Raw genomic sequence first — 16,280 nt, 5'->3', positions numbered from 1 at the left:
CTCTAAACCATTAAAAAATTATATCCAATATATTTACTGTGAAATACAGCTTATTCTAGTTTACTATTTTAGAAACTGATAATCCCTCTATGACAAAAATAGAATAATATATTAAGTAACAGTTTAAAAAACAGAAAGCAGGGGGCACAAGTTGGGAGGCTTTTGGGATGCCAGTAATGCTATTTATAGTTCTAGGTCCAAGTTAAATGGGTACATTCAGTATCTGAAAGAAAACTCACTGAGATATACACTTAATATCTGTACACTTTTCTTTATGTATGTTATACTTTCTGGAAGAAATTGCCACCTACCCCCAATTAAAAATAGTATGCCTTTCTCTAACATACCAGTAAAAATGTATATATTTCACCACCTACCTCAGTAGACTGCTTTCCGCTATAAGACATTTTTTTGATAGCCACCACTTCATTGGTACGCACATCTCGTGCCTAAGGAAACAAAGAAGAACCATTGTACATTAACAGATTAAATCTGAGCAATCATTTTTCTAAGAATAAAAGCATTTATAAACTATCATGTCAAAAAGGACATAAACATTGTTTTTTAAAGAACATTAAAAATAGTAATGTAACAAAAATGTATCAAATTAGCTGATACTTTAGAAAGAAAAAAACAGGTTTATCTTTGAGTAATCTAGTTAAGAGGAAAAATATAGAAATGTGAATAGAACTATAAACAAAGAGACAAAACAAGACTAGTATATACAAGTCTATGCTAATAAATTTTAAAATCTCAATGAAATGGACAATTTTCTAGTTAAGAATAAATTACCAAAACTGATCTAAAGAAAATGTAAGCAAAACAAACAATAGTGGCAGACTGTAAAGAATACCAATGAATTATAGTTAAAATAGTTTTGAGTGGAAAACAGTTTTACCAGGGAAACTTTCCAGGACATAAGGGGGGAAGAAAGGGGAGAGGAAAGCTATGCTATTAATTTTATGAAGCCAGTATAATCCAATAACTAAAACTTAACAGCACAAAATAGAAAGTTGGGTACCAATTTCATTTTTAAATATAGACAAAAAATTCTAAATAAAACTTTAAAGCCAAATATTACAGGACATTAAAAGAAACTTTCATTTGGCTAAAATCCTTATATAATAAAACCCTAATATGCAAATTGACCAGACAGCCGGTGGAACAACCAGTTGCTACGGGGGCAGATGCTCAGTGCATGAGCTGCCCCTGGTGGTCAGTGTGCTCCCACAGGGGGAACGCTGCTTAGCCAGAAGCTAGGCTCATGGTTGGCGAGCACAGTGGCGGTGGCAGGAGCCTCTCCCACCTCCGCTGCAGGCGGGCGGTAAGGAGCGAGGGGTGCCAGACTATGAGAGGGATGTCTGACTACCGGCTTAGGCCCAATCCCCACTATAAAAATTACATTTCTTTGATTATAGTATACTAGAGGCCCAGTGAATGAATTTTGTGCACTCGGGGAGTGGGGTCCCGCTCAGCCTAGCCTGCACCCTCTCGCAGTCCAGGAGTCCTTGGGGGATGTCTGATTGATGGCTTAGGCCCATTCCCCATGGAGAACGGGCCTAAGCTGGCAGTCGGACATCTTAGCGCTGCTGCAGAGGCAGGAGAGGTTCCCACCACTGCTGCTGTGCTCGCCAGCTGTAAGCCCGGCTCAGGGCTTCTGGCTGAGCAGCGCTCCCCCCGTGGGAGTGCACTGACCACCAATGGGCAGCTCCTGCATTGAGCGTCTTCCCCCTGGTGGTCAGTGCACGCAATAGTGACCGGTCGTTCCACCGTTCAGTCGATTTGCATATTAGCCTTTTATTATATAGGAATACCTAAATAGAGTTGATTAAAAAAAAAAAAAAGACACTCTGTTAAGTGGATCCTGGGAACAACTACAAACATTACAATTTCAATGACAAGTGGAGTGGTTAACACGTTAAGTGCCCTGTCAGTCACTGGTGACTGACACTATACTTTCCGTCCAGAAGACAAAACAGGTTGGGCCCTTAATGTGTTAATGGAAACTAGCACCACTTATTATAAAGGGTGAAGTGGATCTATCCATCTAAGTCCTGGTTGAATATGAATTTATTTTTCCAAAATGTTCTCTGGTTATCTATCTGTAAGACACTTCATTTTTTTAAAAAGTTCTTTATTAATCATCTCATGTAAAATTTGCACAATCATTACAGATGAAGTCCCTAAATCAGGGGTTCTCAACCTGTGGGTCTCAACCCCTTTGGGGGTCGAACGACCCTTTCACAGGGATCGCCTATGACCATCGGAAAACAACAATTCCTCAACCTTTCTTTGTCTCTCATTACAATGGCAGAATATACTGTGGTATTTTATAGAATGCTACTAAATTTGTGCTTCTCTTACTTTTCTTGAAGATTAGATTCTGATTTTTCATCCTCAGCCAAAATACTACAAAAGTGATAGTATAGCCGAAACCGGTTTGGCTCAGTGGATAGAGCGTCAACCTGCAGACTGAAAGGTCCCAGGTTCGATTCCGGTCAAGGGCATGTACCTGGGTTGCAGCACATCCCCAGTCGGAGATGTGCAGGAGGCAGCTGATCGATGTTTCTCTCTCATCGATGTTTCTAACTATCTCTCTCCCTTCCTCTCTGTAAAAAAAATCAATAAAATATATATTTTTTAAAAAAGTGATAGTATATCCTCTTCAGGGTATCACAGCTGGAGGTATACAAGGTCTGTCTGTTCTCATTGGTGTTACTAATTTTCATCACCACTCAAGGTGTTTTCTGGGTGTTTTTTCCCCAATGTACATAGTTTTATAGTTACTGCTCCTACCTTGTATCTAAGAAGCCATCTGTGGAAAGATACTTTTAAATGTAAATATCCTGCTCATCAAACTTTCCCCCTAAATTTGGCAACCAATGAAGAATCGGGCCCAAAACAATCTTCACTATGATGATTACAAAATGGTATTTGCCAACTCTGCCATTCCCGTTACATTTATCAGTCAGCATGCTGCTATAAGGAAAAAGCCCCCTTTTCATCCATCCATCCCTCATCTATCATGGAAATCATGAATTCCTTTTTTATTTAATGGGTTATAATCCATTACTATCTTTAGATTGATGCTCAGACTGTTCCAGATTTGGACAGTGAGAGGAGCCCCTTCAAACTGGTTCCAGTATCCATTTGACAGACCCCTTCTTTTTTTTTTTTTAAGTACTTTTTAAACTTACTGTCACAAGATGTTCTAAGGCTTATCTTTTATGTTCCCTGCCCCCACAGGAGAATGAGCCATTCCTCCAAGGAGCTCTTGTTCCTTTCAGTGAGAAATTCAAGACCTGAGTGCTAAATTGGGTGTCACTGTAACTACAATCTTGCAGCAGATAGAGTTAATTAATTAGTTATTAGTTCCTCTAATTCCTATCCAATCCCATAGGGTTCTTTCTTACCTTCCCTGATTCCATATTTCTATCAGTGGATTTAGGCTATAATAATTATTTCCCTTAGTCCTGATACATTTAAGAAAAGGCATTCCTATTATTATTTTTTAAAATATATTTTTGTTGATTTCAGAGAGAGGGAGGGGGAGATAAGGATAGAAACATAAATGATGAGAGAGAAAAAATCACTGATTGGCTGCTTCCTGCACACCCTACACTAGGGGATTAAGCCCACAACCCTGGCATGTGCCCTGACTAAGAATCGAACTGTGATCTCCTGGTTCATAGGTTGATGCTCAAACACTGAGTCACGCCAAGTCAAGGTGTTTTCTGGGTGTTTTTCCCCCCAATGAACATAGTTATAGTTACTGCTCCTACCTTGTATCTAAGAAGCCATCTGTGGAAAGATACTTTTAAATGTAAATATCCTCTATTCTTGTTATATATGTACATTTGTGTGTGTGTGTGTGTGTGTGTGTGTGTGTGTGTGTGAAAGAGAAAGAGAGAGAGAGAGAGAGAGAGAGAGAGAGAGAGAGACTGAGATTCCTGATACTTCCAATTCCAATCCAACACCACAGGGTCATTTTCAGCCTTCCCCCTTTCCTTATTTACAAATAAGGAATTTGCTTCTTTCCTAGGCAGTAAGAAAATGGATTCTCACTATCTACAATACATTTACATATTTATTCAAATCATATATATGTGTGTGTGTGTGTGTGTGTGTGTCGTAGTTTCACAACTACCATACCATATCACTATGAAAAATCAAGTAACTAGAGTTCCTTTCATCTTTAGTCTTAGGAGTATTCAGCCAAAATGTTTATTGTTTCCAAAATAACTTAAGGTTAGTTCTTTTCCTCCCAACCCCTTCTATGTATTTATGTTATTTGTAATACAGTTGGGTTCATTAGTTTCCGTCTGTATTCCATTTGGGTTTCCTTATATAATAGCTTTTATTTTCAAATGAACACTAATGAACTTCAGTAAAATTCTTTCTGTGGTATACACATTGAAGTAGATCACGTTTTTCTGGCAATTATTAATGAAATTACCATAAATATTCAGTTATAGGATTTTGTGTGAACTTGAGTTTTAATTTCTCTTGGATTAATTCTGGGAGTGGGAATACTGGGTCATATAATAATGGTATATTAAATGTTATTTAGAAACTGCCAAACTGTTTTCCACAATGGCAAGACCATTTTGCATCCCCACAATAATTATTTGCAATTGCTCCACATACTCCCTAGCATTAGATACTGCCTGTGCATATTTCTTTCTGTCTTTACTTTTAAGCAATTCTAATAGGTTTTTAGTGATATCTCATTGTGGTATTAATTTATTTTCCTAAGGACAAATGATATTGACCATCTTTTCATATTTTTTGACCAACCCTATTACTATTGTTACTATTGTTATTATTTTGGTGTAGACCTTTTGCTTTATTTTTATTGGGTTACTTTCTTATCACTGAGTTTTGAAAGTCCTTTATATATTTAGATATGTTACTTGCAAATATATTCTGCCAGTCTGTAGCTTTCTTTTTCTTTTAACAGTATCTTTCAGAGAGCAAAAGTTTTAAAATTTGATAAAGTTCAATTTATAAACTGTCTTTTATGGATAATGCTTTTGATATCCTACTTATGAACTCATTGCATAATACAGGGTAATAAAGATTTGATTTTTTTCTATATTTATCCCAGAAGATTTATAGTACATTTAGAAATATGGTCCACTTTCCATTAGTTTTTGTAGAAGGCGTGAGACAAAGTTTATTTTTATGTATATGGATGTCTAGTTGCTCTGGCACTACTTATTGAAAAGAGTATCCTTTCTTCATTGGATTGTTTTTGCACCTTTATAAAAAAATCAATTTATTGGAAATGGAGCACCAAGATCGCAGCATAGGTAAACACCTATACTCACAACCACATTAAAATTACAGCTAAAATATCTAACAAACATCATTCAGAACCCCCTAAATCTGGCTCCATGGAAGTCCTACAACTAGAGAAGTAAAGAAGAAAGCACATTAAGACTGGTAGAAGGGGCAGAGGTGGGAACGGGCTGGTTCAACACCCACAAGTGACTTTTTTTTTTAATTGGGACAGATATCTTGGCTGCAGATGCCTTCTGTGAGGAATAAGGGGTCCCAGCACTACACTAGACCCCTTAGCCCCACACCAGACACCTCAGCCCAGGCTTCCAGTATCGGGAAGTGAAGTCCCCATAACTTGAGGCTGTAAAAACTAGCAGGGATTATGGCTGAGTGACACAGAGGCTACCAAAGTCCCAGCAGTTCCTCTTAAAGTGCTGGTATATGGATATACTCAGAATTGCTCCCTCTGGGCTCAGCACTGGGGCAGCAGCTTCAGGGGATCCAGGAATACGTGAGGAGGAACTGGATTGTCCATCATCAGGGCAAGGACTCAGGGGTGGCTTTCTCCCTGACAGGGGTGCTCACAGGGTTCACTGTTCCTATGCTAAGACCTCCCCACATCGCAGAGCTGACTGGCAGGAGCCATATCTGAGTTTTCATTAGCCTGGCTCACACTGTTTGCTCTGCCCTGGTGATTCCGAGACCTCACCCCACCCAATTTGCAACTCCACCCAAGCTGTTTGCAGTGGCTTTTCCATATGAATGGCCTGTCCTGGCACAGGCTTCAGACTTTCCTAAAATCTTTCAAACAAGCAGCAGCTAGCATCAGTGTGCCTTATGCCTCTTAATAAGAGACCCAAGACCTGGCACTAGCAGCAGCCTGCCTTGCTTCACAGCTTGGCCTCTCCTGGGCACTTTCAAGACGAACACAAGTAACAGCAATCGCAGATTGCTCTGTAGCTCCTCTGTAGTTGCTGGCTTTGCACCTCCTGCGAGTCTCCAAAGCCAGTGCACCCAGTAGACAGCTTCAGACCACACCAGATTACAACTCTACATATCCACGAGCAGCACACTCAAGGGGCAGACTCAGTGAGCACCAAAGCCCCACTGAAGCAAGTCCTGCTCCATAGAGGCAGTCGCAGCTGGTCCTTGTAGCCAATTGGCCTGAAGGTCAATTCCTCTCAGTGACATCAACAGTAATCAAGGCTCAACTACAGCAAGACTGTATACACAGCTCATACAGTGGTGCACCTGAAGTGCCCAGCTCAGGTGATTGGGGAGGCTGAGCCACTGGGCCCTACAGGGTACCTACTACACAAGGCCACTCTACCAATTCCAGGAGACATAGCAGTTCTACCTAATACACAGAAACAAATACAGGAAAGCAGCCAAAATGTGGAGACAAACATGTCACAAATGAGAGAACAGAAGAAATCTCCAGAAAAAGAACTGAATGAAATAGAAGCAAACAAACTACTAAATACAGATTCAAAACAATGGTTCTAAGGATGCTCAAGGATCTTAATGAGAGCTTCAAGGAGCTTAATGAGAATTTCAAGAATCTTAGTGAGAACATCAAGGGCATCAAGAAGGACAGTCAGAAATGAAGCATACACTAAATTAAATAAAGAGTACTTCACAGGGATTCAACAGTAGAGCAAAGGATGATGAGAATCAAATCAGGGATTTGGAACATGAGGAAGCAAAAAGCATCCAATCAGAAGAGCAAAAAGAAAAAAGAAACCAAAAATATGAAGATAACGTAAGAAACCTCTGGGACATGTTCAAGAGTACTAACATTCACATCATGGGGGTGCCAGAAGAAGGAGAGAAAGATATTGAAAACCTATTGCAATTATTTACCTACAAGGGAGCACCCATATACTGTCATCTGATTTCTTAACACAAACTTTGCAGGCCAGAAGGGAGTGGCAAGAAATATTCAAAATGATGAGCCCTAGCCGGTTTGGCTCAGTGGATAGAGTGTCGGCCTGCAGACTCAAGGGTCCTGGGTTCGATTCCGGCCAAGAGCATATACCTCGGTTGCAGGCACACACCCAGTACGGAGTGTGAAGGAGGCAGCTGATCGATGTTTCTAACTCTCTATCCCTCTCCCTTCCTCTCTGTGAAAAATCAATAAAATATATATATTTTTTAAAAATTATGAATAACAAGGACCTACAACCAAGATTACTCTACCTAGAAAAGCTATCATTTAGTATTGAAGGTTAGATAAAGAGCTTCACAGACAAGAAAAAGATAAAGAAGTTCATCAACCCCTAACCAGTATTACATGAAATGTTGGAGGGTATTCTCTAAGAAGTGGAAGAGGAAAAAAAGAGGAAAAAGAAGAGATAAAAAATATGAACAATAAAATGGCAACAAATATATATCTATCAACAATGGAATCTAAAAATCCAAATGAACAAACAAGGAATCTAATGAACAAAATAAAACAATGAATAAAATAGAACCAGAAGCATGGAAACATGGAACAGACTAAAAAACCTCAGAGGGAAGGAAGGGGAGGTGGAAAGAGATTAAACAACAAACTTATATTCATATATGTATTACCTATGAGCGTAAAGTGGGGCAGGAACCGAGTGGAGGATGACAATGGGGTGGGGGGGATTATTATTGTGGTATCAGATAAACATATGTAATACTCTCAACAATAAAGATTTATTTTAGCCGAAACCGGTTTGGCTCAGTGGATAGAGCGTCGGCCTGCGGACTAAAAGGTCCCAGGTTCGATTCCGGTCAAGGGCATGTACCTGGGTTGCGGGCACATCCCCAGTAGGAGATGTGCAGGAGGCAGCTGATCGATGTTTCTCTCTCATCGATGTTTCTAACTCTCTATCTCCCTTCCTCTCTGTAAAAAATCAATAAAATATATTTAAAAAAAAGATTTATTTTAAAAAATCAATTTACTGTATTTGTGTGGGTATATGGCTACTCTATTTTAATTTATTTATGTATTTATCCCTTCAACAATATCATACTATCTTAATTGCTGCAGGTTTATAGTAAGCTGTTGTAATCAGGTAGTGAGTTCCTTAACTATTCTTTCTCAAAATTGTTTTGGCTACGTTAGTTCTTTTGCCTTTCTACAAAATGTTAAAATATGCTAGTCAATATTTATTTTGAAAGCTTGCTGGATTTTTTATTGGGAGTGCACTGAATCTATACATCAATTTGGAGAAAACTGACAGCACGATAGCATTTTAGTCTTCCAATCAATATTGTGTATATATATTCACTTATTTTGGGTCTTTCATTTTTTCTATCAATGTTCTATGGTTTTCAGCATATAGTCTTGTACCTTTTTGCTGGATTTATACTCAAGTGTTTCACTTTGGGTGTACTATACATAGTACTTTTAAAACATAAGAAACTCTACTTGTTCACTGCTGACATATAGAAATACAATGGATTTTTGTATATTGATCTCTTTTAAAATATATTTTTATTGATTTCAGAGAAGAAGGGACAGGGAGAGAGAGATAGAAACATCAATGATGAGAGAGAATCACTGATAGGCTGCCTCCTGCATGCCCCCTGTGGGATCGAGCCCACAACCCGGGCATGTGCCCTTGACCGGAATCAAACCCAGGACCTTTCAGTCCGAAGGCCGACGCTCTACCACTAAGCCAAACCAGCTAGGGCTGTATACTGATGTTTCATCCTGCGACCTTATTAAACTTATTTATTAGTTCTGGGAGTCCTTTTGTAGACTTTTTGGGATTTTTCAAAGTAAACAATTAAGCTGTGTGTAACATGGTAAATATGTGGATAAGTTTAAAAACAATTCTTGCTCTTAAGATTCTTTAAAATACATATGTCTGGTTAAAGTAAAAATTATGAAACTGAATGTTGGGTTTATAATTATTTAGCTGAAATACATAAAACAAGAATAGCATAAAGAATATAGAGAAGAACCAAGATTTCTACACTTTCCTTGAAGTGATTAATACTAATAAATTAACTGAAGAGAATGGGACATTCTAGTGGAATAAGTAAGATAACAGGAGAGGAAAGAAAAATTTTTAAAAGTGTGTATATACAGAAAAAAATACAATGTAGGACAGAATTAAAAGAGCTATAAGTAATTAAAGAAGAGCACAACATTACATGTCATCTATAGTCACTGCCTGAGAATAAAAGAGTAAAGACAAAATTGGCTATAGGCCTAAAGACAAATGATGCTGTCAAGAAAAGAAAGCAGTGACTAGGAAAAAAGAAAACATATATAATCATTTTGTTTCAAACCAGGATACTGTCTGTGAAGATCCTTTTGGGAACTATTTTAATGAACTAGTAAGAATGATCTGAGCCCAGACAGCATGGCTCAGTGGTTGAGCATCTGTCCATGAACCAGGAGGTCATGGTTCGATTCCCAGTCAGGGCACATGCCCAGGTTACTAGCTCAATCCCTAGTGTGGGTGTGCAGGAGGCAGTCAATCAATGATTTGCTCTCATCATTGATGTTTCTATCTCTCCCTTCCTCTCTGAAATCAACAAAAATATTTTAAAAAAAGAATTATCTGAAATCACAATATCAATTAATTATATGTAGATGGTCTTTCTATACTTCTTTTGTATACTTATTACTTTTTTTAATAATAAAAAATTTGCTATAACCATCAAAAATATAAAACTTGCCAAGTCCCTAAAGAATTGAGGTTGGGCCATAGCTGGTTTTGCTCAGTGGATAGAGCATGGGCCTGCGGACTGAAGGGTCCCAGGTTAGATTCCGATCAAGGGCATATGCGTGGGTTGCGGGTTCGATCCCCAGTAGGGGGCGTGCAGGAGGCAGCCGATCAATTGATGTTTCTATCTCTCTCTCCCTCTCCCTTCCTCTCTGAAATCAGTAAAAATATACATTTAAAAAAAAGAATACAGGCTGGTAACATCTTAGAAAATTTATAAATGAAGAAAAAAACTTTCGTAAAATAAATAAATGACTTCGCACTATAATCATACAAGATCTGCCACATTTATTGGCAAGCTGTTTCCCAGGCCCCTGCTCTGTGGCCCATCTATTGACATCATGTTGGTTCTATTTAAGGTATTGGAAAATAAAAGAGAATGTTTATCTTCCTGGCAATCTAGATAGGGATCCTTTTAGACATCTGACTCTGGTTTCAAATACTTAAGCTACAAGTCCTCGATTAACTTTGTTGATGAGACAGCCACCAGAGCTGGCTCAATTAAGAGTATTTTTAAATTTAATGCGATTCCTACTGCCAATTAATGAAAATTCAGAGATATGTTATAAGAACTATTAATCTAAAAAATTTGACAAGAGGTTCTTTCCTCCATATACACTATAGACAGACACTGCACATTTAGCCCTGTTAAAGTGAAAAGAAACATAAATACAGAAGCACACATTCATGCACATATACTTACACATGAAACACACAAACACACTCCCACATGGATTTATTTGATACCACAAAATACAAAGGTTGGTGACTTAGAAATGGAATTACAGCAAAAATATTCACTTCTGGGCTACATTCAAAATTTACTCATCTACATGGTGCACTGTTTCCCAGACATCGAGACAGTTAACAGAAAACACCTGCTCAGAGCAGTTGCTGACTCCTCCTCTATGCTTTCATGCAGTATACCTGGGGTTGTCCTAACCTGAGTCTAAATTTCCTAATTTCCTAAGTCAGCTTTTTGTTTTGTTTCCCTCCCTAATTTTATTATACAAATCTGTCAGGCATGATGCTAAGTTGATATAGCACAGTGAACCTTTATGCCTACCACTAGGTCAGAAGTCATTTTTATATAAAGAGCGAGATATTAAATATTTTAGGCTTTATGAGCCAAATACATGGTCTTCTTTTTCTGTTGCATATCCTTATTCTTTTTTTCAGTGTAAAAACCATTCTTAGTTTGAAAGATGAGCAAAAACAGTTCACAGGCTGGATTTGGCCCAAGGGCTCTATAGTTTCCAACTCCTACCATAGAATAATCCTTGGTTAACATTTTGCTACATTTGCTTTTAGACTCTCTATCTCAACATATAATGTTATCACTATATTATCATTATTTTATTATTGAAGAGGATATGAGTGGACATTCTCTCTTAGTTCCAAAATACTTGTTCATATATCTCTTGAGAATAACAACATTCTCTTGAATAACCACAGTACAATTATCAAATATAGGAAACTTAGCATTGATATAACACTATTATCCAACATATATATATTGTCCATATTCAAATTTCACAAACTATCTCAGTAATATCCTTTATAGGAATTTTTTCCAATCCAGGATCATGAACATTGTGTGTAATCACCAGGTCTTTCCAGAGCGAGCTCCTGATAACTAGCTTACACTAATTTGCTTTTGTTGCCCTGGTTAAATCCTTACTTCTGGGACTATGGGATATCCTCTATCAACCACAGCTCTCTGAAATAATCCAGCCTGGGTAAAACAACCCAGAAACTATCGCAAAAGAAGGTCCAAGCACTAGAGAATCACACCCCCCCAAAAATTCTACTCCATGGGTGAGGAAATACAATGTGCACCTTCTTACCTTGTTAGAAAAGCAAGTTCTCTTCATGCTATCAATTTAAACTTTTAAATGTGTTTTCACCTCTGCACACTCACTGTCAATATCTAGTTTAAGCCCTCAGCATTTCTTTCCTAAATTATTACAAAAGCTTCATAATCAGTCTTTCTTCTTTGATTTTTGGCACATGCAATCTTTTCTCCACACTGCAGTAAGAATAAACTTTCTATATCACAAATGGAAAGAGTATTTCTGTTGTACCTCACTTCCCTCAAGACTTCAGAATAAGGCTCACATTTTTTAGTATAGTGGAGGAGGCTCTCTTCGAGAGTCCTCACTTGTGTTTCTTTTTTTACCTTAGTTCCCACTACAACCTTAACTCAAAACATAACTACACCAGTCATACACTTCAACAAAGACTACTGACAAGTTCTGGATTTGGGATAATCCAATTTTTATAGTTTTATTTTAAAATGTTAAACCACTGATATTTTGCTGATATGTGATTTAATTCAGTCCCTTTAATGAAAAGGACAATAATATTATTTCCTCCATTAGATAGATTATTTGGAAAGGTCTAAAGAGAGCCGACTGAAATGTTATACTTTTCGACAGTAACAACGAAAGACCAAAACTCCAAAAACACATATTTTTACAGAAGGACACATGAAAAGTCCATGCAAATAATATTAACTAAAGGAAATTTCAATACTAATTTTTGCCATGATGCTTGTGCTAGACAATTCCTAAAGCCCAAATTAACCATAAAGCAGACATCTATGTAAAACAATTATATGAAACTATCAGAGAGCAACACATGCAGGCTAGAGACTAGAATCCTCCAGAGAAGAACAGCATATAAAGTGAGCTGTAAATTTACTTCAGCTTCATGCCTGAATTTGTTGTACAGGAAAAGAGTCCAGGGAGACAGAGGCCAAAGACAGGAGCTTCCAAAGTGGCTGGAATTTAAAAGGCACAATCTTAGAAAAGACAGCTGAAAAGCAGCTCAAAAATCTGCAAAGTAAATAGTAAACTCCCAAGTATGTATCTGCATAAGAATCCCAGAAACTCAGCAAAAAACAGGCAGCTGGAAAACGAAAGCGATTAACAGAGCTTTCAGAAGACAAGAAGAGCTACAGAGATGGAGGTGGGAATTCAAACCCACTAAAATTGTTGAGCCTTGAAATTCAGTTGGGATTCCAGAAGAGCCATGCTTTAAGAATAAGGGCCAAGGCCCGCTGGTTTGGCTCAGTAGACAGAGTGTCAGCCTGTGGACTGAAGGGTCCCGGGTTCGATTCTGCTCAAGGGCACATGAGTGGGTTGCGGGCTCGATCCCCAGTAGGGGGCGTGCAGGAGGCAGCCAATCAACGATTCCCTCTCATCATTGATGTTTCTATCTCTCTCCCTGTCCCTTCCTCTCTGAAATCAATAAAAATAAACAATTTAAAAAATTTTTAAAAAGATAAGGGCCAAGGCCTACTAATAAGGGAAACCTGACGTCAACTAGCCCAACCAAGGTTAAAACAAAGCCTCTCAAGGTGATTTACCAGTATTTTATCAGCTTGCCAAAATAATAATAACAACTGTTTTTAAGAAAAATAACATCATTCAGAACACCTACAAATTCTCCTTTAGAATGAAGCAATCAAAAATTATGTCATGCATCCCAGCTGGCATGGCTTAAGTGGTTGAGCATCTACCTATGAACCAGGAAGTCAGAGTTTGATTCCTCCTCAGGGCACATGCCTTGTTTGCGAGTTCAATCCCCAGTAGGGGGCATGCAGGAGGCAGCCAAATCAATGATTCTCTTATCCTTGATGTCTCTCTTCTCTCTTTCCGTCTCCCTGGCTCTCTGAAATCAATAAAAGTATATTTTTAAGAAATTATGTCATCCTAAAAAATGGACCAAATACTGAAAAGGGAAAAACTAAAAATATAAACAGACCCAATGGGGATTCAGATGTTGGAGTTGCCAGAGACTTTTTAAAAAACAAACAAAATGGGAACCCAATAAATATTTTAGAAGTAAGATATACAAGAAAAATTGCAAAAAGAAAGCTGAAAGACAGAGTTGAAATAGTAAGCATTTTTTACATTAGTATTTGAGAAGTGGTAAAAGTGCCAATTTAACTAAAGTAAATCAAGAATATAGCCATTATAATTGCTATGGTAACAGAATAATAAAAATACATTATCAAAAGGTTAATAGAGTTAAAGCTTGTATTACTCATGTCTTTTTGTGTACTATAATTTGACATCTGGGGCCTTGCTAATAAAAAAGGTCTGCCATTCCCAGGTTTGCCTAATTCCTAGACTCTAGACTAGAGAGCGTAAACAAGCACATCTTACATATACAAATCACTGATCCAGAGCCAATATCTTCAATGACTCGCACTCTGAACCCCCATCTCCCGATCTAATCAGCATAGGCCAAGTAATGGACAACTAGGGACAGCCTCTATACTCCTGCCACTCCCGTTCCTCCCCACAGAAATCACAATAAAGGTTCTTGCCCATGTATTTCCCTTGATTCCTCTGCCTCCTCAACTAAACCAGTACTTCTTCATGTGTCCCCTTTTTGGCATGGTGTACTTCCTTTCCTTGGGATCTGTGAGTTTTACAAACTATCTATCCTTTTCTTTTTTACTGTTAATCCTCACCCGAGGATATAGATGTTTAGAAAGAGTGGAAGGGGGTAGGAGGATATAGAAAGAGAAACATCGATGTGAGAAAGAGACATCAATTGGTTGCCTCCCACACACACTGGGAACGAATCTGCAACCCAAGTACTGTCCTTGACCAGGAACCAAACCTGTGACCCTTCAGTGCATGAGCTGAAGCTCTTCCACTGGGCCACAGTGGCCAGAGCACAAACTATCTTTCAATAGCAGTTATTACCTGACCTGTTGGCTTCCTCATATGTGAATAATAATAAAACCTATACTTTAAAACAAAAATAACAATATATACTTGACTAATGCAAAAGATGACAGGAATGAAGAGGAATAAAGGAAGAACACATAGGACAAATAGAAATCAAACAGAAAACAATAAACTTATGTCCAGCTATATTAGTGACTGCATCAAATATAAATATGTAAAACACTTCAATGAAAACAACGATAAGATAAAGAAAAAAACTCCTTGACACTGGTCTTGGGAGCAATTTTCTGAATATGACACCCAAAGCACAAGCAACACAAGCAAAAATAAGTGGGACTACCTCAAATTGAAAGCTCTGTACAGCAAAAGAAAGAATCAGCAAAGTGAAAAGCAATATATGGGAGAAAATATTTGCAAATCATCAAGAAAAAAAGAAGAGAAGGCTCAAATAAAATCACAAATGAACAAGTAGTGAAAACCGACCACAGAAATATAAGGAAATAATACAATTACATGCCAACAGATTGAACGACCTGTAAGAAATGGATATATTTTTATTTTTTTTGAATATACTTTTATTGATTTCAGGGAGGACAGGAGAGAGAGACAGCGGTTCTCAACCTGTGGGTCGCAAACAATGAAAATACATCCTGCATATCAGATATTTACATTACAATTCATAACAGTAGCAAAATTATAGTTATGAAGTAACAATGAAAATAATTTTATGGCCCTAACCGGTTTGGCTCAGCGGATAGAGCACTGGCCTGTGGACTCAAGGGTCCCAGGTTCAAATGATGACAGAGAATCATTGATTGGCTGCCTCCTATATGCTCCCTATTGGGGATAAAGCCCGCAACTCAGGTATGTGCCCTTGACCGGAATCGAACGTGGGATCCTTTAGTCCACAGGCTGACACTCTATCCACTGAGCCAAACCAGCTAGGGCTGGATATATTTTTAGAAACACACAATCTTCCATGATTAAATTGGGAAGAAACAGAAAATCTGAACAGACCAATAACTACTAACAAAATCGAATCTGTAATAATAATAGTAATAATAATAACTTCCAACAAGCAAAAGCCCTTGACCAGAGGCTTCACAGATAAATTTGACCAAACATTCAAAGAAGAATTAATACCTATCCTTCTCAAGCTATTCCAAAAAACTGAAGAGGAAGGAAGGCTCACAAACTCAATTTAGAAGGCCAGTATTACCCTGATACCAAGACCGGACAGTCACTACAAAAAAATAAAATGATAGGCCAATATCCCTGATAAACATAGATACAAAAACCTCAACAAAATAATAGCAAATCAAACTCAGCAATATTAAAAAGTTCATAAACCATGATCAAGTGAAATTTATTCCTAGGATACAAGGTTGGTTCAATACCTGCAAATCAAATTAATGTGCTACACAACATCAACAAAATGAAGAATAAAAATCATACAATCAGCCCTGGCCAGTTATACTCAGTGGTTAGAGTGTGTCGGCCCATGGACCGAAGAGTCAAGGGTTCGATTCCTGGTCAAGGACATGTACCTTGGTTCCAGGTTCCCCAGCTCCAGCAGGTGTGC

At 38.1% G+C, this 16,280-nt stretch overlaps 1 protein-coding gene across 6 annotated transcripts in view; it reads right to left on the bottom strand.

Moving 5' to 3' along the window:
• Positions 1-16,280, bottom strand: part of TAOK1 (TAO kinase 1) — a 135,792-nt gene that overhangs the window by 71,539 nt on the left and 47,973 nt on the right. For all 6 annotated transcript variants that reach the window (XM_015566750.1, XM_015566749.1, XM_015566752.1 and 3 more), the window contains one exon: positions 378-449. In XM_015566750.1, the coding sequence (XP_015422236.1) occupies positions 378-449 (72 nt within the window). The remainder of the gene's footprint in view (positions 1-377; positions 450-16,280) is intronic.

This window comes from Myotis davidii, unplaced genomic scaffold, assembly GCF_000327345.1.
Source record: "Myotis davidii unplaced genomic scaffold, ASM32734v1 scaffold363, whole genome shotgun sequence".
Classification (NCBI taxonomy): domain Eukaryota; kingdom Metazoa; phylum Chordata; class Mammalia; order Chiroptera; family Vespertilionidae; genus Myotis; species Myotis davidii.
This window is presented reverse-complemented; position numbering and strand designations above follow the sequence as displayed.